General features: G+C 43.8%; 1 protein-coding gene across 1 annotated transcript in view; it reads left to right on the top strand.

Moving 5' to 3' along the window:
• Positions 1-22,312, top strand: part of SF3B2 (splicing factor 3b subunit 2) — a 633,281-nt gene that overhangs the window by 567,204 nt on the left and 43,765 nt on the right. Inside the window, exons 19-20 of the mRNA XM_069644893.1 lie at positions 4,971-5,070; positions 5,374-5,559. Of these exons, the coding sequence (XP_069500994.1) occupies positions 4,971-5,070; positions 5,374-5,559 (286 nt within the window). The remainder of the gene's footprint in view (positions 1-4,970; positions 5,071-5,373; positions 5,560-22,312) is intronic.

Below are 22,312 nucleotides of genomic sequence, written 5' to 3'. Positions count from 1 at the left end.
TTTAACATTTAACATGTTCATTTATGTTTTGATTCACTGTACCTATGTGAATTGAACATAATTTATTAAAGTAGCAGGTCGTGTGTGCTTGAGACTTTTTTGTATAAATGCAGCATGTGAGGGTTTTTGCAGTATTATAACTTTACAACAGAATGTGTTTTCAATACATTTAATGAATTTGGCTAAATTCATACCCATAAGCACTAGCTACATGTTTAGGCAGAGCTCTATTTTGGCTTAAATTGTTTTTTGTATATGTATGTAAATAATGTATTTTATAACTAAACTATTTAAAGCATTCTTTAAAAAGCATTAATTGGCTGTAACCTTGATCCCAAATTGGGATTCAAAAAGTGAACAATAAAGCAGGTGAGTAATTCATTCATATGTTACACATGTTCCAGCACCCAGAGGTGACGTCAGTATTTAGTTATTTAAGGATGGAAAGCTTAGTGTTGGATCAGAACACACTGATGTGTTATAAGAACTTAGATTCTCCAAAGGGATACAGACAGTCTATTATCCCAGCATTAAAGTGTTGAACATGTAAAACCTGTGAGGGAACAAGCCAAAGCCAATAGGTTCAGAGGGAGGCCTTTACGGAGCCAGGACAGCAAAAACCAAAGGGCAAAGTCAAAGTTCTGATGCTCTTATTAGAACAATTTTCTTAAATAGTCAGTGTTCAAAACAGAAATTACAGCAACTAAAGTCACCTTTAGAAAGCACAAGATATAAGGCCAGTGCAGGTAAGTTGATGTCAACTTAGTGTTGGGTTAAATCACACTCCCAAAGATAGGAAGCACCCCAAACTGCAAAAGGATAATGTACCCCAAGCCTCACAGTACCTTTGAAATGAAGAAATTGTTGCAGCTGGATTCCTTCTGGATGCAATGCAGCAGACCCTTGTTCCTGGTCCTTGGTCGCGGTGATGAAAGGGAGAACGCCTGGTGGCTCCTGCAGCAGCACTCGAGAGAGGGACTTAGCAGCAATGGATTTCCGTCAATTCATCGGCTCTTGGTGGGTATGGCGCCTTTTTCTCAGCGCCAAAGAAGAACGAAAGGCTCCAGTTAGAAGTTCCTCAGTCCTGGACTTCTTGCTTCTATAGGGTCCTCTGGATGCCCACAAAGATTTGCCTGTATTCGCACTTTGGGAGACAATGCACTCAGAGGTGGTCGAGGTACCCCTGGTATTGGGCTTCTGCAGCCTTGGAAAGTCGAAGTTAGTCGGGGGTTGCACCAAAATAATTTGTCTCAAGGCTAGTTGGTCCCTCCAGTCATCCTTTACGGGTCTTCCCCCCGTCGATTCAAAAACTGGGTCCGCACAGCTGCAGGGCTTCACTGAGCACTTCGCAGTCCAGGAGGATGCTGCTGGCGTCTTCTCTCATCATCTGCTTCGGATGTAGTCCTCCAGTGGTCGACTCTGCTCTTGGTGCCAAAAACCTTGCTTTTAATTCATGTTCCCATTCATTTACAGCCCTAAGCTATCAATCAGTCTGCAGGCTGGCTGGCCTCCACGACAGCCAGCCGGCCAATTGGAACTGGTTTCACTCGGGCACACCTAGAGACAAAGGACAGGGACATTTCAGGACCGACCCTGCACTACCTGCCTTTCCAGACACACTGGATGGAGCCTGGGCGGGTTTCAGGGCTGAAGCCCGGCAAAGGCAAAACACGAAGGACTCAAACCTGATGCAAACAGAGTAAAAGCCCAGAAGAAACTAACAAGAAATGGTGAAAAAAGAAGACTGGCCATTTTGAGAAAATCGTCACCCTTGAGTGCAGCACTGCAGCTGAGGTATATCGTCACAAAGTGGTAAAAAAAAGTAACCCCCCAGCACTCCACATAGGATGCTGTCTGCTGAACCCATAAAGTAAAGGTAAGTAAGACAGGGGTCATCTTGCTATTCTTGGGAACAGTAGTTCACCCAAGAAAATGTAGTTCAACATTAAGAGAAGTTCAAGGGACTTCTCAGTGGCACTGCACAAAAGGTGCTGTGTCACAATGCAAAAGCAGATGCCTATGGAGTTTACCAGACTCCATAAAATAGTAAGCAACATAGAAAATCATGGTCAGGAAAACACATGAGTGAGTGAGAAGGTCCCACTCAGGAGTACAAATTAAAAAGCCCTGAGTACAGCAAAATATCTGGGGTTCTCTAAGGTTAAAGGGAATTGACACAGAAAGTCTCCCTAACACTATCCCATTTCGGGTGGTACATACCTATACTAAGAGTTGGAGATTCTGCATCGTCTAAGTTGGATGGTTTGATGAAGCCCTTAGTTGGACTTTATAAAGGCGATCCCCATCTTCTAGTAATCGCTATGGCCTGCATTGACTAGACTTTGTACTGTACCTGCCTGAACTGAGTGTGTCCTCCTGATTGCTCCCCTCCATCCTCCAGAACCTTTTGGGACCACTAAAAGAGCTTGAGACTTGGGTTAGACTAAGGTTGGACTTCTATTTTATTTATTTATATAGCGTGTGCCAAGCCCTTGGGCATCTGGGCAAATTTCTTACATAGTTACATTTATACATTTTGCATGAAACAGTTACAATAAGATTAATTACACAATTCACGAAACAATTTACAGTTGTGAGCAAGTATTTACATGAAGACTTATATAAACAAGGTTCTGTTGGTAGTTAGGCTTCATTAGTAATGAGCCATGTTTTGACATTCTTTGTGGTAGGATGGTTCCTCTCTAAGGCTGAGAAGTAGGCATTCCAGGTTTTGGCTGCTATAACAGGGAAGCTTCTGCCACCTGCCTTTTAGAGCTTAAACCTTGTTATAATGAGGCAGTTGGATTGAGCTGATCTGGTCAGTCGGTCTGTTGAGTAGTGTTTGAATTTGTCGCAGCGATGCATAGGTGCTTGATTGTTCAGGCATTTGTATGTGAGTGCAAGGTTTTTGAATTTGATTCTTTGGTTGATAGAAAGCCACCTGACACACTGCCTCAGCTCTGAGATGTGGAGTCTTCCTGGAAAATGAGTTGCTGCTCCGAGTGCATTGTTTTGGTAGATTTGCAATTTCTTTAGGTTGTGTTGGTTAGTACCTAAGTATAAGGCATTGCAGTAATCTAGCTTAGTTAGGACTAGGGCCCTGGCTAAGGTAATGCAGTTGTCTAGGGTCAGAAAGGACCTGCAGGTGTTCATACGCTTACAAGTGCAAGCAGTGGTGGAGGCAGTGGCATTGATTTGTCTGGATAAAGAGTGGGTCGCATAGATACCTAATGTTTTAACATCCTTCGAGACCTTGATGTTGTTCCCATCAATGTTGAAATAGTAGTTAAACTGATTGTCGAGTCTGTTAAGTCTGGTATGAGTTCCTACGAGGAGTGTATCAGTTTTGTCATTTAGGCATAGTCTGTTTCGCCATCCATGCTTGGATAATGAGTAAATGTCGTTGAGTCGTTTAGAGTCTGAGTAGTTGCCTGAGATGGGGATAAGAATGTGGGTGTTGTCAGCGTAGTTGGTATATGAGACATCCATGAGGTCTAAGTCATTGAATAGGGGCTTTGTAAATATATCATAAAGCGTGGGGGAAACTCACAAGCCTTGCGGCACCCTGCAAGTGGCACAGGCGGGTAAGGCAGATGCTGGCGTGGCAAAAACTCTAGTAGTTCTATTGTTGAGGAAGGATTGGATCCAGGTGGTGGTGGTGTTAGAAAAGGGGGCTGCATAGGAGAGCTGGCTACAGAGAACTTTATGGTCTACCAGGTCGAAGGCAGCTGATGGAACTAGTAATAGAAGGAGGGCAAGGTTGCCATAGTTTTATAGTTTCTATTTGTGTTACTAGATCTATCAAGGCTGTTTCGGTGCCATGCCTAGAACGGAAGCCAGATTGGCGTAGCCCCAGTAGGTTTTTACTTTCCAAGTGGTGCTGAATCTGTATATAGGCCACTCTGTCAATCTTGAGGAGGAATGGCACTGTGGTAATCAGTTTGTAGTTAGTCGGGGTATTTGGATCTAGAGTCAGTTTCTTGAGAAGAGGCAAGACCCATATGTCCTTCAGGGTGGTACGTACTGTATTGGTTGTAAATGAGGCATTAATTAGTGTAGTAATGAAAGGTGCAAGTTCCTTTGCTGTTTCTTTAATGATTGATGATGGAAAGACATCACCCATGCATCTGGAGGGCTTTAGGCATAAGATTATATCCTCAACTTCCGTGATACTAAGGGTGGAGAATTTGAACAAGTCTGTTTGCTCTGGTAGAGGATCTTGGGTGGAAGGTTGGGGTGCGTTGCTGACTAGGCTCGCTTTTTTTGTCTCAATTTTCTTTTGTAGAAGCTCACTCTTGTCGGAGAGCGCTATTTCAATGTTGACACCATATGGCGTCTTCGAAGCATACAGCCGGAGGTGCTGTGGGTGACTCTAGCTCTCTAAGTATGTTAAATAATTCTTTGGTACTAGATTTAGCCTTGTGGATCCAGTCATTGTAAGACTCGCATTTTGCTAGAAAAATCGCAGTCTTGTAAGTGGTGGAGGCTGCTATAAAATCTTCTAAAGTATGATATTCTATTAAGCCTACCTGTGAGATAACATCACGCGCTCCCTACTTTGATAGTTTGCATTAACTGCCTGTTCTATGCAAAAGTACTTTAAAAGTAGTTTTTAACCCATGTGGGTAACGAACTGTGAGTTGTATATATTTGCTGAAGTATTTTTACCTACCTTAAGATTGTTAAAGTGTTCCTTAGTGTAGTGTTGTAATAAGAGTGGTATTTTTATAACTTGTGTGGGTCTTTTACTTACCTGATCTACTAAGTGTTAACTGTACCACACAAGTGCATCCTTCCTCCTTAGTTCAGCCTTGCTGCTTGGTCATGCTACTACTGTGAGTGGCTTTGCTCACCTGGCATTGTAAGACTCCTTGCTAAACCTAAGTTGGCTTTCCAAGCCCTATCCCAGATAGACTTTGAAAACCCTTTTAATATGTCACTGGTAATTCTGTTTATCTTTGTATTTTCAGCACAGAGACTCCACAGCTTTTCACAGTGCTACCAGAAAGGAGACTTCCATCCGTTGGGGTAGCAATGATGGGCTCTACACACATCTACGACATGGCAACGGTGAGCAATTGATTGGGCTGTGGGTTGCAATATGGGCGAAGAGGTGTTTCCTGGCTGTAATCCAATCTGTTTAGCATGTAATTGTCACAACAGCATGTGCATGTTTATAATAGTTTCTTGAATTCTCATCCAGCTTCTTATAATTGTAAACTTTCAATTGTTTAGGGACTGCTAGTTTGTCATTAATAATTTGGGTGCAAGTTGGACAAATGATACCTTATTGACATTAAACATTTCGGATTATGTGTGAACTGTGCTCTTAAATCCAGCAATTAATGACTGATCCTCTTGTTTTGAGTGTAGGCAATGGGCCGTAGGGGTCCTGCCCCCGAGTTGCAAGGAGTGGAGGTTGCCCTAGCTCCTGAAGAGTTGGAGCTCGACCCAATGGCCATGACCCAGAAATATGAAGAGCATGTGCGGGAGCAGCAGGCCCAGGTGGAGAAGGAGGACTTCAGTGACATGGTGGCAGAACATGCAGCGAAACAGAAGGTGAGTGGGTGCGCGTTCAACTGTCTAGCAACGTTGGGCTATTCAGACAGTGGAGTCTTAATATGGTCTGCATGAGTAGGAGATGTGAGTGTGTGCTTGCAGCCCAAAGACAAGCGCATGGTGAGAGATTATGAAAAAAGATTTCTGAACATGCAGTCTGTACAGGCATGCACATAAGGGGTAAATGCTGTGAGCTGGCTGCAGCACAGGCTCACACACTAAGTAAAGATGGTTTGGTCATGGCACTGGAAAGAATGGCTGAGATAAGGTGGTACGCTAAGCTAGAGAAAATAAAACCAAGCCAATTTTCAGTACAATACCTTTTGTGAGGGTCAGAAATGAGAGCCCGACACAAAGTGGTAATATTCTCTTAACATGGGACATTTTGTTTTAACAAATAGTTTCGGATGAAGGTCTAACTTTCCCTAACCTAAAGCGTGTCACTTCCTATGAAACTAAAACAGACTGACCTTGTGTTCAAACTAAATCTGACCCTCACACTAATATACACGAACAAAAAGTGCAAGGTAAAGCTTTCCAACTTCAATGCAATAAAAATGTACAAAGACTTAAACATGTAACTTCAGCCAAACAATCCTGGTGTCCAGGGGTGTTTTCACTTCCCCTGGATTTTTCAGGAACATTTTTCACAATGTTCTGTTTCAAGGACAGCTTATGAAAGGCACTGCAAATATCTCTTAACTAACACTTTCCTCAGGATGGCAAAACAGATGTCCCTTCCACAACTCTGGCTGGGTAAAATATAACAGAGGACGTCTCTCCCAGTCTTTCCGGATGGTAGAGCAGAATGTTTTCCACAACACTGTTGGAATATGTCAAAGGAAAGCCTTTCCTACTGTTCAGGATGGTTAAACAAATGTCCATTCTCCAATATTGATTAAAGTATGGCAAAGTCTTCAAATGTCTGGTTGGAAAATGTTCAATTGAAACAACAACTTAATATGATAAAGTTTCTCTTCAACACATCATATCAAAGAGGATATCCTGGTTCACTCTCCTGGCAGGAAACTTCTCAGCTGAAACTCTTTAATAGCCTGTGTTTCTCTTTTGGCTCACACGGATCTCCTGGTGTATTCTCCTGCCAGGTATTTCTTTACAAAAAGGTTCACTACCTGATTGTTGGGACATTTTTTCGGACGTCCAACTAAGGCCTTAGTAAAACCATTCAACTGAGGCAGTACAAGGCTCCACTCTTATTATAAGGCTGTACGACTTGAGTTCAGGGTAGTGTCGACAGGGCAGCCAAGCTTATCTTATGAGGGAGAGAGGGCTGTAGAATTAGTACAAATGAAATTGTAATACAAATGGTCCAAAGAAATACTGTAACACTAGGTATTGTAAAAATAAAGGGTTTATTTAAATACAAGTAGGCCCAGCTAATTCTTGGGGGAAATAAGTACTATCACATTATATATAACCACAGTTATAAAAACACAACACTATGCTTGAAGGTGCACAGACCAAAGCATATAACCTTATTTGGGACACTGAACAGCAATAACTCACTTCTTTTAGGATAACAGTTATACTCCAGGTAAGTAAAACCTATACACTTTTTTACAGGAGCTGTAAGCAACTTAAAGGCAGGTGTAAACCTAAGACTCTTTTTGTGTCCGTCTAAAACAGACCAGGGAAAGCAAAACCCAGTGTTACACTGTTAGGACTGTTTTTCTGAAGTCCAACTAAGGGCTTAGTAAAACCATTAAACTGAGGCAGTACAAGACTCCACTCTTGGTAGAATGCTGTACCACCTGGGTTCATGGTAGTGTAGACCGAGCAACCAGGCTTATCTTAGGAGGGAGAGAGGGCTGTAGAATCAGTACAAATGAAATTGTTATACAAATGGTCCAAAGAAACACTATGTATGTAAAAATAAATTATTTATTTAAATACAGCTATGCCCAGCTAAATCTAGGGGTAAATAAGTACCATCACACATTATATGTAATCGCAATTATAAAAACCCAACGCAATGCTTGAAGCTGCACAGACCAAAGCATGAACCATATTTTCTTTTTTTTTCTTTTTTTTATTTGCATTTGGTTCATATACATAAGACAATTTCATGTAGAACCTTTACAAAATTTAAAATCTTACAAATAATCATTTAATCAATCATATCAACTACATAAATAGCTCTAATTCATTCTCAGTATGTTTACAAAAACTTGCCAACTCATATTAAGGGTTTGTGTAATCCCTGCATCATTCTGGACCACAAAACTTCAAGGCAGTCCTCAAATTCAATCTTCACAAATTTCATGAATTTGTGTCCTTATGTTTTTAAATGCAGACAATACAATATAAGGTGTTTCAACGTTTCATAGGGTTTGTTGCATTCATCAAAACGACATCCCACACAATTATGATTTATTCATTTCCCAGTTCTTAGTTCTTTCTCTTGTGTGGTATGGATTCAATCTATAACGAATATACACCTTTTGAATATTTTCACAAGGAAATGACAAAACATGATCGTATCGTGGAATGCGCTGTTTGACATATAGACCATATTCTTTATATAACCCATAGGTCTTAATTAAATCAATTGTTGTACACCAATCCATTTCAAAAAGTTTTTTCTTAGCAAAGCAAGGGCGATATTGTATATCCTCAACAGTTATGTTTACATTATGTAAGATTTGTTGCATTTTCAGTTGGTAGTTGAAAAAAGATTTAGAAGTTTGAGAGCCCAGCATTTTGTTCAAGTCCATATACAGTGAGTTAGTTGGAGGATAATGTATCTTAACATAATTGGACAACTGTCTCCATTTCCAACGAGTTGAGAGTGAAACCAGCCCCAATTCATGTTGGATAATGGCATTTGGAACCGACATTGGAAGAAACATTGCGGATTTCAAAAGAGAGCCCTGTAAACTATCAAGCGTAATTGTCATGTCGCATAGACAAATATCTAGTGTATACAGTATGACACTTTCAATTTTTAATGTCATAAAATCTATTAGCGGGATTAAGGAGAATTTGCAATATTGAGTGAATCCTTTTAATTTGAGACAATAATGGGCAGGTCTTATTTTTAATGATTGTAGACCATGAGTTAATGGAGTTAAGGGCTGATAGATAATACCCTAAATAAATTGCATTGTTCACACAACAAATTTGTGTTTCCAATATTTGCCATCTAAGATTGCCTCTTTTTGATTTCACTCCAACAGTCATAATGGCAGTTTTAGCTGGGTTGGGAGTCAAATTATGTGCTTTTGCAAAGGTCTCAAATAATGAGAGTTTAGTTTGAAGCCCTACCAGGGTAGGGTCAAACAAAATAATATCAGCAAATGCAATCCATTTCAAATGAATACTCCCCACTTTGACAGAAAACAAATTCCCATTTTCCCAATTCTCGCCCAAGTCAGATAGATATAAGTTAAAGAGGGGGGCCGCAAGGTTACAACCCTGTTTCAAGCCAATTGTTGTACAGATAGGAGCAGTGGTGCCACCTTCTGGAGAAATTCTTATTCTGTACAATGTATTCTTGTGCAGCTTAATAATCCAATACATCAACAAAGTTGGAATCCCTATCTTCATCATTTTCTTCCACAATAAGTTGCGAACAACCGTGTCAAAAGCTGAACTCATGTCGATCATAGCTATATAGACAGGATTAGAATTCTTTTCTTTTACTCTAGCAATAACATGCGACATAATAAAAGCATTTAGGGTTATGCTCATGTTCTTCCTAAATCCAGTTTGGTATTTCGAGTACAAGCCATTGAACCCAATTACTTTCTCAAGTTCATTTAAGAGAAGGATCGCAAAAATCTTAGCCTCAGTATCAATTAATGATATTGGACGATAATTCTCTGGCCGGAATGGATCACCCTTTTTGAATATGGGTACTATGTTTGCAGTTAGCCATGAAGGTGGGACATCCCCCGACTTGATGATAGAATCAAATTTATTTTTTATAATGACAGCCCACAACACGGAATCCGCCTTATAAAGACATGGGGGAAGGCCATCAGGTCCTGCAGCTTTTGAGTATGACAACCTGGAAATTGCCCAAATAATATCACTGCAGTTCCACTTCAGCCTTGGAATATTAGAATATTCCAGAGAAACATCCGGGACAAATCGAAATTCGCAAGGCAGTTGATATTTAACCTTTATAAATGTTTGCCATGTCTGCTCAGGAATACAATTCGGAGAGAACAGTGCCACACATTTATTATGTAATACGTAATGACGCAGGAAGTCACCAAGTCAAATAGGTGCAACCGGCAAGCCAACCACATCCACAAGAAAGTGAAACTACAGGTAATATCTCTTCATGTATGTTAGTTCCCGCTTTTGAATACCAAACAAGAATACCCCCTTTTCAGAATCCCCTTTGTCCATTTTTGTAACCCTACAGGGACTGGGACACAAGCAGAAACGCCCGTGGGTAACCCGAAGAATCTCTCCAACCCCCCAAGATGTGGAGACCTTTGAAAAAATCATGTTACTGTGAATGCAAGATTCTCCGTCCCGAAGAAGGCGGCTAGGTATCAGTACCGCTGAAACCGTTTGACAAATTTAAAGAGTTGAAGGGCTGATGACCCCAACTCCGAGACCCTACATACGCTCGAGGAGAGGGCTCGATCAATCAAAACATCACTTCATTTTAACTTTATCTAACAGTAAAAGTTGAAGTTACCGATTGATATAAAACCTTTTTATGTTGTTTTTTGACCATTTGGCCAAAACAGTGTTAACTATAAGACACGTGGACTGGGGCAGTAACATTTAAACGAAAACAGACCTCCATGAAATGTGCACCTAATCACCTAGATTGAGGAAAGCAGTGAGAGCTGAGGGCAAGGATCTCTACACCTCTTGTAGGCAGCACACCATCGCCAACCAGGGATGGTTGTACCACACTACGGGTGCATGAGATATTCACACACAGGGCCAGAGAGCTACCAATAGGGACTTATATCCAGGAATAAATTATTTTAACTAAACTAATGTCTACCTTGTGTTATAGCAAGCTGAGCAGCCAGGCCGATCTCAAGAGGGAATGTGAGCTTGTAAGGGTGTTACACAGAGGTCTACAATGAGAAGAATTCAGATACTTATCCTCAAGGTTTATTAGTAAAACAATTATTAATGTATTACACAATCATTTATAAAGCATTCACTAAATGGGGCAACCAATATCACACACAAATCATACTACAATACTGATTACTAAGCAGTTGCGCTCCCTTGAAGTCTGAGCAAAATAGATTTGTATTAGAAGCAAAAAGGCAGAACTTGATAAACGAATATTACAGTTACTTTAAAATTGAGTTCACCAGAGGAGTTGATTCAATGCAATAGGTAGGCCAAAGTCAATGGGCTAGTGTCTTGTATAAGTAAAAACAGTTCTGGTATTTAAAACGGAAAAGTCTTTACACGGTTCTTAGAAGAAGTTCACAAAAGAAAGGTTTGTATGTCGGGTCACAAGCTGACTAGGCCTGCAAGTTGCCAAGTTCCACAAACTTTTGCGATGAGAGGTACGTTCTCTCGGTTGGGTTTTCACAGTACCTTATATTGAAGAAGAAGATGCAGCTGAAGACTTCTGTTCTTGGCAGTTCCTGCAGATCTCACTGTTCCTGAGCCTCTGTCGTGGGGACAAAAGTGAGGACGTCGGGGGTCTGCTGCACTGCACGGGGACAGATCACAAAGCTGACAAATTGGCAAATCTTCTATTCCGGTTGCTGTTCTTCAAGCACACAAACTGGTGTCTGTCTCCCTGGTAAATCCTGAACCAGCACCTAGAATGGCATCCAGGTGGCTTACTAGTTCATTGGTCCCACCAACTCAAAGGAAGAAGTCTTCCTTGAAGGGGCTTCTCTGTCGAGGTGAACTTGGGGATTCGGACCTGCAGCAGGGCTCCACCGGGCAAACCAACGGTCCAGTAGTTGCAGCAGCCGTCCTCTTCCAGCTCGTCTCGGTTCTTTCGTTCCAGTGGTCGACTCTGCCTTTCAGTCCAAGAGACTCTCCTATTAAACAGTTTTCTTCCATTCATTCCAGCCTAACTTCTGCTCACCCAGCAGGGTGGCTGTCCTTGCCAGTCAGACAGCCAATCACACCAGAGTGCATTTGGGTCTGCTAGGAGACTAAGCACAGGGAGTTTCGGGCTCCTCCCTTACTTCCTGCCCATCCCAGACACTCAGGCGCCAGAGGCGATCTTCAGTCCTGAAGCCCCCACCAAAGGCGTAGGAACAAAGGGACCAAACCTAGATTGGCGCGCAGAGACAAACTCTAGAAGGGCCTTTCCAAAAAGAAATGGCGAAAAAAGAAGACTGGGACCTGTGTAAACAAAAGGGGGCTCAGACGCCATATTGAAAAACATGGCTCCAGTGATTTTTAGCTACCGGTGTTCGCGGTCGGAAAAAATCATGGTAGTTTGTTGTAAAACCACTACCACCAGCCATTTCGATAGGGAAGGGGTAGCATTTGACTGCTACATGAGTTTCTAGACATAGGGCATACTAGGTAACCCCTCCAGCACTATTGTAAAATAGTGTGTGCTGGGTCTAGGAATTTAAAAAGACTAGCAAAGCCAATTTAACTTTACATTCTCTGGGAAACAGTAGTTTATCCCAGAGAAGGTATTTAAACCTTGGGACAGCCTAGAAAGGCTTCCCTGTGTCACTGCACTGAGGGTGCTATGTAACGCATGAAAAGATGATGCCCATGGAGTTCTCTTAAAACACCATAATCAAAGAACACGAGTAAAACGCACATCAAAATACATGAGAGAGTGGGGAAAAAAGGCTCTCTCTCTCTCCAGGAAAAAAAAATCAAGTCCTCCAAAATCCAGCAAAGTTGTTAAGGGCCTCTAAGGTGAAGGGAATTAGCACATTTATGAGAATTATCCCTAACAGAGGTACAACCAAATCACAGGTGAGCAATATACCTTCACATCTACTTTCTATTAGAATGGCCAAACGGTTTAAGGACAATGTTAAACATACTTTTGGGAATAGTGCAGCACACATCCAAGGTAAACAAGAACGTTTGTAACTTAACTTTTAGAGTTAGTTACCAACCAACTCTTTTACAAGTAACTGTTAGGCAGGTGTTAGGGAGAATTCTCTTATAAGGATCATTTCCCAAACCTAGTGAGTCCACCCGCAAGTTTTGCTAGATTTTTGGGGTTTGTTTTTTTCTCCTGCTAAGAGTAAGACTCTTTTCCTCCCACTCTTGGGCATGATTTGAGGTATGACTTTGGCTTTTTGTGTGCTTATGGGCTATGGGGTCACTTACTCCATAGGGTATCATCTGCTTTTTGTGTATGTGTTACACAGCACCCTCAGTGCAGTAACAGGGGTGTCATAGTGACCCCCAAACATAGACTCCATACCCTGGGACTGACTGTCTCCCAGGGCATGTAAAGCCACCATTGACTTTACTAGTCCAAAATTGTGAACAGAACCAGTACAAACCATCATATTGTGGAAGTACTGGAAGTGGTTAATTCGATTGCCCCTGGGTCTGTTTCCAAGGGGGCACTGTCCAGTGCCCCCTTGTCGAGTTTCTGGCTGGTGGCAGTGGTTACCACGCAAAATATTCCACCGGAATATTTCCTATGGGATTTTCCCATTGATTTTAAACGCACCACTTTTTGGTGCAATGTTAAAGATACCGCTGGTTTATTTATTAAATCAACGGTTGGGTCTTTTCGCCAGAACTCTTTTATAAAATGGCGTTCGTGTCTGTCTCTAACTCCAACCAAGGTCGGGCCCTTTGTTCCACTTTTTGGCAGGCTTCTCCACAGAAGCCCTCCAACTGGTGCCACTCTGTCTGGGTTCCACAGGATGTGTGGGGGAATTGGCACCCTGGACTGCGTTGCCTAAGCAACTCAAGTCGCACTCTGTTCTGATTGGCCCAGTGGTGAGCCGCCCGGCTCAACACTTAGCATGTTTGAATGACAGCTAGGCTGTTGAATGGGGGTTTTTCTGCATGAAAGCAGGGCTTTTGGGACTGGAACTTCACAAGTCGCCACAGGACCTAAGAATCCGAAGAGGTAAGAAGCTGAGCTATCTGCAACGACGACACCACCGGTGGAGCCCTGCTGCAACGAACGCACCACTTTCCCAACGACAAGAGAAGATCTTGTGCTGGACGAGTCTTCTTCCTTTGAGCTGGTGGGATCAACCAGTTCGCCCCTTTCGCCTTCCAAAGATGTCTCTTGGTCGAATCGCCCGTGCCAAGCACCCCGGCGGTCGGGTAGCCAAGCTTAACCACTTTGACCGCGAATAAAAGGAAAGCACCTTTTAACCGACTAACTCCGCGGCTGGTTTCATCCCTGTGCAGTGCCTCGACTCCAAGTTTCCTCCTTGATGAAATCGTCTCTTACCCTGGTCGAAACAATGAACTGCAACCACTGCCAGGAACAACTGCCACCGCTGGAGTCTCCTCTCTCTTTAAGGTACTGTGTTCTGCCTGGCCTCCCTTTCCACGGATTGCTAAAGGTGACCCTTAAATCCTTGGCTTTCCAACTGGGTTGGCCCCAGACCTAACTTTACTTCTCGAATCACCCCAACCTCTTTTGAACATTCTGCAAAGACTTTTAGTGCATTTTAAACTGATCTTGGGCACATTTCGCTTTGCTTCATTTAAAGTGGGCCTGGCCTATGAACTTTGACTCTACAGTGTATACTGCCTTTACTCCCTTGCTTTGAACGTCTAAAAGTGTTGGGAACTGTTTTATTTTTATGCCCTGCCTTTTTCTCTCCCTTTAACTTAACTATTGGAGTGCCATCTAGGTTACGCGCTCACATCTGTTTTAACAAATAGTGGTGTTTTAACTCTGACTTGTCTAATAGTTATTAAGGGAGGTGTTTATACTTTACCTGACCGTTTTAACTTGCTTTTGATTTAGAGTGCTAGTGTATTGCCTAAAGTGTGTTTTAAATAAATAATTATGTACTTTTGATACAAAGCTCTTGTCAGTGTTTGTTTGTTCTGTGTTTTTGTCCCTATTGTGTATACTATACATACCTCCCTACTCTTCTTGGGGGAAGTCTGACTGCTCAGCCACAGCTGCCAGGTAAATCTGGGTGGTACAGACTGCCACCAATTGGGTTTACTGCTTACTCCTGTAGTCTTAATCTTTTTGCTGTGTTGCCCAAGAGAACTGCACAGGATTCTGCCTAACAGCAGGATTGTATGCAGTACCCTTTGGGTGCACTACAACAACCCTGACCTCCTGGCAATAGGAACCCAACCTTTGGTATAAGTCTATTCCACACAGGTTGGTAGCGTGTTGAGCAGCCTGACTTATCTCAAGAGGGGTCAATGTGAGCTGTAGGGGAGCTGCACAGAGATTCACAGTGACAAGTATTCAAATAAACTCTTACACACAAGGTTTCTTAATTAAACAATTATTAATTTATTTACCAGTCAATTAGAATTAGCCTTCTTCAGAAGGGAACAATATAAAGCAACACACAAATACGCTTCAAAAATACACTCTTAGTTATCTAAATCAGCAAATACCCATTTGGGATGACACGCAGGCACTACCTACACCCTCAGGTGACTTCAATAGCCAGGGTGCTGTTGGCATTAATATATTACTGTTGCATTTAGAAAATTCTTGGGAGTAGTGTTCAGAATAAAACAAGCATTCACACAGTGATTCTTAAGTAGGTAAGTACTTCAAAACACCCCCCCGCCCCCTCCCCAATGCAAAGTTAGTTAACCCTTTCCTGGAAGGAAGTCGGAAACACATCAGCAGAAGAGAGAAGTCAAATTCAGGGAGCCGGTCCAGCCAATGTTAAGTTAGCAAAAGTCACAGTGAACTGAAGCTCGTTTTGCAGGTAAGTAGACAAGTCTTTTCCAATGTTTAAAAAAGTCTTGGTAGAATAGAAGCAATAAAAGTAGGGCCACAAGCTGATTAGACTTGTTGAGGTAATGAAGCTGCAAGCAACTCTACACATGTAACCAAACAAGTCTCCAACGAGGACAAGTGGCTACACAACAAGAGGTAAGTTCTCTTAGACTTTAAAGTACCTTAAGTTGAAGCAAAAGTGCAGCAGATTACTTCTGTTCCTGGGCCTCAGTCGTGGGGACAAGAGGGAGGACTTCTGGGGACTCCTGCACTGTAATGGGACGGTCACCACTTGCAACCGGCAAACTTCAAACAAGTGGCTGTTCGGTGTTTCAGCTCCTCGTGTCTGCTGCAAATAGCAGCACCGCGGTTTCTGCCTGTCGAGATGGGCTTTCCTTGCATCTGGGGTCTTGCACTCAGTTGAGGGGGCTCAGACTCGGTCAGTCCTGCTTCCTGGGAGTCCGGAGGATCTTCCTGGCCTCTTGGCCAGCTTTAAAAGCAACACACAATCTCGTGTTCCTCTCCCTGGCTATGGAGACTCGACCAGCTTTGAGAGGATGTCCAGGTGGCTTACCTTGGAGTTGATTGATCTCACCAACTCAAAGGGAGAAGTCGTCCTTGCAGGGGCTTCTCTGTCAATACGAATTTGGAGTTTCAGCACAGCAGCAGGGCTTCACCGGGCAGGCATCCTCTTCAAGTTCTTCTTCTGATTCCTTCGTCCAGTGGTCCATTCTGCCTTCCAAGCCAACAAGCCTCACCTTCTATGCAGCTTGCTCCCATTCATTTCAGCCTAGCTGTCAGCCACCCTTCAGGGTAGCTGTCCTTGCCAGACAGCCAGCCGGCCAATCACCTAAGAGTGCTTTCCTGTCTCCTAGGAAACTAAGCACAGGGAGTTTCGGGCACCTCCCTTGCTTCCTGCCCCCGCCAGACACCCTGGAGCTCGAGGCGGGCTTCACTCCTGAATCCCACCAAAGGCAAATCGAACAAAGGGGCCAAATCTGGTTTGTGAATCTCAAGAAGGACCTGTCCACAAAGAAATGGAGAAAAAAGACGACCAGGGCCATTTTGACAAAAATGGCACCCATGGGTGCTTTACCATGGCTGCGAACGCAGCCCGCGGTAAGATCCCATAACGGTAGTAAAAGGTAAACCACTGCCACCAGCCATTCAGTGAAGAAAGGGTAACATTAAAATGTTACATGAGAAGCTAGACAAAGGGGCTACTAAGTAACCCCTCCAGCACCCTATTGTAAGATGGTGTGTGCTGGGAAAGTTATAAATGTAAAGTCAATTTCACTTTACTGCTCTGGGAAACAGTAGTTTATCCCAGAGAAGGTATTTAAACCTTAGGGAAATCTGGAACACCACCCTGTGCCACTGCACTGAAGGTGCTGTGTGACACAATGTAAAAGATGATGCCTATGGAGTTTGTCAGACTCCACAACCAAAAAGAAACAGTGTACCAAATCACATTAAAATGCATGAAAGTGGGAAAAGGGGTCTCACTCTCTCCAGGTTTAAAAAATCAAGTTCTCAAAATCCAACACAGTTGCTGGGGGACTCTAAGGTGGAGGGAATTGGCACATTTCTGAGAATTCTCCCTAACAAACACTTATTCTCTTTTCTAGGCAAAAGGCACAATCCCTTAAATCTTTCCCTTATTCTTGGAACATGAGTGTTCTCAGTGGCAGAACGGGGGTCACTAGGGACTGGTGTCCAACAGACTGTCAGAATAGTTTCTTAAGTAGCAAAAGTCGAGTTCCTAAGGAAGGCTATCGGAGCAAGTAAGTGTTATGGAGAATTCTCATGAATGTGCTAATTCCCTTCACCTTAGGGACCCCCAGCGACTTTGCTGGATTTTGAGGACTCGATTATTTTATCTGGAGAGAGTGAGTGTGTCACAGAATTTCCCCCTTTCTCACCTGGGAGCGATCCTTGTAGGATTTCTTAGGCGGTGTCTTCTTACGCACGGACCTGGTCTTGTATAAGCCCGCGCGAGCCTCTTCTGGCTCTAGCGTGCGTTCAGAGCTCCAGGATTCAGATACTCCGGGATCCAGGAACCAAGAGGGTAAGCACACAGCACACGAGTCTGGGAAGCAAGGAGGAAGGAAGAGAGTAATGGGAATGGAATTAGGAGGTCCAGGAACAAGGACAACAGTGTAGTCAACTATGGCGCACATGTGTTGTCGCTGCTTGCAGTAGCATTGAGACGCGCGGGCCCGCTGCCTATTTGTAATTACGCTAAGTCTGACATAAAAACAAGGAAGATGTTGCACGTTAGACGGCCATGTTGGGAGTATCAAGGAGTGCAAGCCCCGTTGTGACAAGGACCATGAGGTCCAAAAGGGGCGTGTTCTGCGGATCATGACAGCATGCCCCCTCCGAAGACTCGTTCCACCGGGTTTGCCCAGGTGTATGAGATGGCATCTTCTGAGCAATCGAGGGGTATTCAGGTTAGAAGCTGGTTCCCAGGTTCTTTCACTTGGAGGATATCCTTTCCATTCAACCAGGTATTGAAGCTGACCCCGTATATACCTGGAATCGCATATTCGGGACACTTCATATTCCACTTGGTCGTTACCACCACCGGAGGGTGTTCTGCAAGATTTCCGGGAAGATCGGATGTAGGGTTTTAATAAAGAAGAGTGAAAAACTGGGTGAATCTTCTTCAAGGAGTCGGGTAGCTTGAGTCGGTATGAGACAGGTTTTATGATTACCTTGACGGGAAATGGACCATAGTACCGGGGGGCCAGTTTGTTTGGCCGTAGGTGTCGGGGTTGTAGCTTCGAGGACAACCAGACTTGATCACCAACTGCATATGAAGGCCCTGGTCTTCTTTTAGAATCAGCATTTTATTTAGTTCGTATTCTGGCCTTCTCTGTGTTCCTTGGCTTCCTGATTAGTGTTTCCATCCAGGAGTCAACGGTAGGAACAGGTGTGGGATGTGGAAGAACAGACGGTAACACTGATGGATGGAATCCTTGACTGCAATAAAAGGGGCTGGTGTTGATTGCCGAATGATCGGAATTGTTGTACTCATACTCAGCCACGGGTATTAGGAGCGACCAGTCGTCCTGAACCTTAGTGGCGAAACAGCGAAGGTATTGTTGCAGGGTCTGGTTTACACGTTACGTAGCTACATTGGTTTGTGGATGATAACCTGATGAGAGACCGTGTTGGATTCCCAGAATGCGACAGATGTTTCCAGAATTGTGAGACATATTGAGGTCCTCGGTCTGATATGATCTTGGAAGGAAGTCCAGGTAGGCGGAAAATGTGTTCCAGGAAGATTCCAGCTAGCTCTGATGAGGACGGTAGTTTATGCAGGGGTGTAAAGTGAGCCATGTGAGTGAACAAGTCATTGGTAACCATGATAGTCGTGTATCCCCTGGAAGGTGGCAATTCCACAATGAAGTCTGTAGCAATGAATTCCCATGGTCTTGTTGGTAGAGTAGGTTGTAGTAGGAGACCTGCTGTTCTCTTGTTATCGTGTTTGTTCTGACTACAAATAGAACAGGCTTGGATGTACAGTTGTACGTCTGTCTTTATTCTAGGCCACCAAAATTGTCTTTGTATAAGACGGAGGGTGTTGGTGATGCCACGATGTCCAGAATGAAGGGTAGCGTGGCAGAAATTGATTATCCTTTGTTGTAATTTCTGTGTGGGGATGACTATAGCATTATCCTTGAACAAGTATCTTTCCTTGATTCTTAGATTCCTTTGATTCTTCCTTGAAATATCCTTCCAGAGTTCAGAGCATTGGGTTTGTATCCGAATTTCTTCGAGGAGACTGACTGCTTGGCTTCATAAATCGTGTGGGGAAACATCTTGGGATAGGTCCAGTCTTCAATTGTTTCGTAGTCAGGACGTTGGGATAAGGCATCAGCAATTATGTTCTGTGATCCGGGGACATGGTGGATGTGCAACTGATACTGGGCAAAGAAGGCCCAACTGCCTGACTGTTCCTACACTCCAAGGATTGTAGAACTTGAAAATTCCGATGGTCCGTACGGACCTGGACTGCATGTCTCGCTCTCAGGGGTAGGTGCCGCCATTCGGTGGAGGCTTGACGGATGGCTAACAGTTTCTTTTCCAGGACAGAGTAATGTGTCTCACTGGGAGTCAGAGTTCTTGAAAGATAAGCAATGGGATGTTCCATCTTGTCGGCGAACTCTTGCTTCAGCACTGCTCCTATGGCGTAGTTGGAGGCATCCGTCTCCACTATGAATTTATGTCGGGTTGTGCTAGTATGGGGGCTTGAGTAAACTCTATCTTTAAACATTGGAATGCCTTGTCTTGAGGTGTAGACCAGAGAAAGGGAGCGTCTTTCTTCAAGAGTTTAATGATCGGCTGAGCAATCTCAGAAAAGGTGGGTATGAACTTCTGGTAGAAATTGGCTAGCCCCAGGAAGGATTGAACTTGTTTCACAGAAGTGGGAGCCGGCCAGGATAATATGGCTTTTACCTTTGACTGATCCATACCAATGCCTTCTGGACTAAGGACAAATCCTAGGTAATAAACAGAGGTCACATTAAACAGGCATTTCTCGGGTTTGGCTAGGAGTCTATGTTCACGTAGTCGTAAGACAGCCTTAACATGTTCTTCATGCCTTAGAAGGTCCTTGGAATAGATCAGGATATCGTCCAGGTAGACGATGACGAAGATGAACAGCATATAGGAGAACACCCTATCCATGAAACATTGAAAGACGGCAGGGGCATTAGCAAGTCCAAAGGGCAATACCAGATATTCGAAGTGTCCAAAGGGTGTTCGAAAGGCTGTTTTCCATTCGTCTCCTTCCCTGATACCGATCAGATGGTAGGCACCCCTGAGATCCAGTTTCGTGAAGATTACAGCTCCTCTCAACGCTTCCAGGATATCCGAGATCAAGGGTAAAGGGTAGCGGTCCTTGAGGGTGTATTGATTTAATCCACGATAATCGAGGCAAGGTCTAAGTTCCTTGATGTCCTTCTTGGGAACAGAAAACAGTGAGGCTCCAGCTGGGGATTTCAATGGTCTTATGGTGCCATTTTCAAGGTTGGTATCCAAGTATTCTCACAGGGCTCTTTTCAGGTTCGGATAGGATGAACATTCTCCCAAAGGGAATCGCTGCTGAGGGTACTGTGTCTATGGCGCAGTCTTCAGGTCTGTGAGGGGGTAGAGCCTGGACTATGGCAGTTGAGAACACATCAGCATAACTCTGATAGGCCTTTGGAACCGATACGTTATTGGAAATCATGAGTGGAACTTGCTGATCTATTGATGGCTCTTTGGAAGGTGTCACGGATAATTCCAGGAATAGACAGTGAGACATACAAAACTCAGATCCAAGAAATAAGTATCCTGCTGCCCAGTTGATATAAGGATTATGCTTCTGTAACCAGGGCATACTCAGGACCATGGGATAATGAGGAGACTTAATAATGTCAAATCTGATCAGCTCTTGGTGATGGTTTATTGAAAGTTGGATCTCTTTAGTCTCCAGGCTTATAGGCACTGAAGTGAGGGGTCTTCCATCGATCGCTTCCACCGGTTGCACGGTACTTCGCTTCTTGTATGGAATGTGTTGACACGTAACCCAATCTTGATCAATGAATACTCCCATAGCTCCACAGTCAACCAAGGCTAAAATGGAGTAGGTCTTATTCTTGGATGGCGATAGAAGGTCCTGTACAATCACTAGGCTGTTTTGTCCAGGAGAGTTCAAGGATGGAATAGACGTGGAGCAAACATCTCTCTCCCGAAGCCTTGCTCCATCTAGGATCGAGAGCTGGCGTTTCCCGAACGCCGAGGAGGGGCTAGACGGCATTCTCTAACCAGGTGTTTATCTGAGGCACAGTACATGCATAGCCCCGTATGAATCCTTCTCATCCTTTCTTGCGGGGATATGGGTCCACAGAAGGCTCCTATCTGCATAGGTTCTGGTTCAGTAGCTGACCCTGGATTTGTGTCAGTCTTGGAGGTAATCTCGAAGGATGCCTTCGGGGAGGTTACTTTGGATTTCCTTTTTTCCTGCCTTTCTTTCCTGGATACGAAAATCTATTTGCATGGCAAGGTCCAAAAGGGCCTGTAACGAGCTTGGACGAGCCACTCTGGCCAATTCATCTTTGATATCCTCATTCAGTCCCCTTCTGAAAAGTGTAAAACTTGCTTCAGGAGACCAGTCAGCTTCCTTGGGCAATTGCTTGAATTGGGTTACATACGTAAGCATATCCTGGGATCCTTGATGAAAGTCTAGCAGGTGCTCCTGGGCACTATAGACCTGCTCAGGGCAGTCAAACATGTTTTTAAGGGCTTGTATGACACCGTCGTAGTCATCCAGGAGGGCATCACCAGAATTTACTAAGGGCGTAGCCCAAGTTAGAGCATTTCCGGAAAGGTGTGAAATTATGAGGCCAACCTTAGCCCTAGGGGATGAAAAGTAGTAGGGCTTAAAAGTAAAGTGAACCAAACAAGAATCAAGGAATCCACAAAGGGTTTTTGCCGACCCATCATATTTTTCAACAATGCCGCCCAGCAATACGATTTCCTTTGTGGCAGAATCACGGGTTAGAACTAATTGTTTGAGAGCGGCGTTTTCCGCCTTTAAAGTTTGTACCTCGGTCGTTAGTTCTTGCATACCACCCATGAGATCCTGAACAGCCGCTTCCATGTCGGCTTCGACTTAGGTGGTTTGGCGTCTCAAACTGTCACGGAATTCCCCCTTTCTCACCTGGGAGCGATCCTTGTAGGATTTCTTGGGCGATGTCTTCTTACGCACCGACCTGGTCTTGTATAAGCCAGCGCAAGCCTCTTCTGGCTCCAGCATGCGTTCAGAGCTCCAGGATTCAGATACTCTGGGATCCAGGAACCAAGTGGGTAAGCGCACAGCACACGAGTCCGGGAAACAAGGAGGAAGGAAGAGGGTAA

The sequence above is a fragment of the Ambystoma mexicanum genome, chromosome 2p (genome assembly GCF_040938575.1).
Source record: "Ambystoma mexicanum isolate Mex_15411 chromosome 2p, UKY_AmexF1_1, whole genome shotgun sequence".
NCBI classification, from domain to species: domain Eukaryota; kingdom Metazoa; phylum Chordata; class Amphibia; order Caudata; family Ambystomatidae; genus Ambystoma; species Ambystoma mexicanum.
Note: the sequence above shows the minus strand (reverse complement) of the source record. Positions and strands in the feature narration are given on the sequence as shown.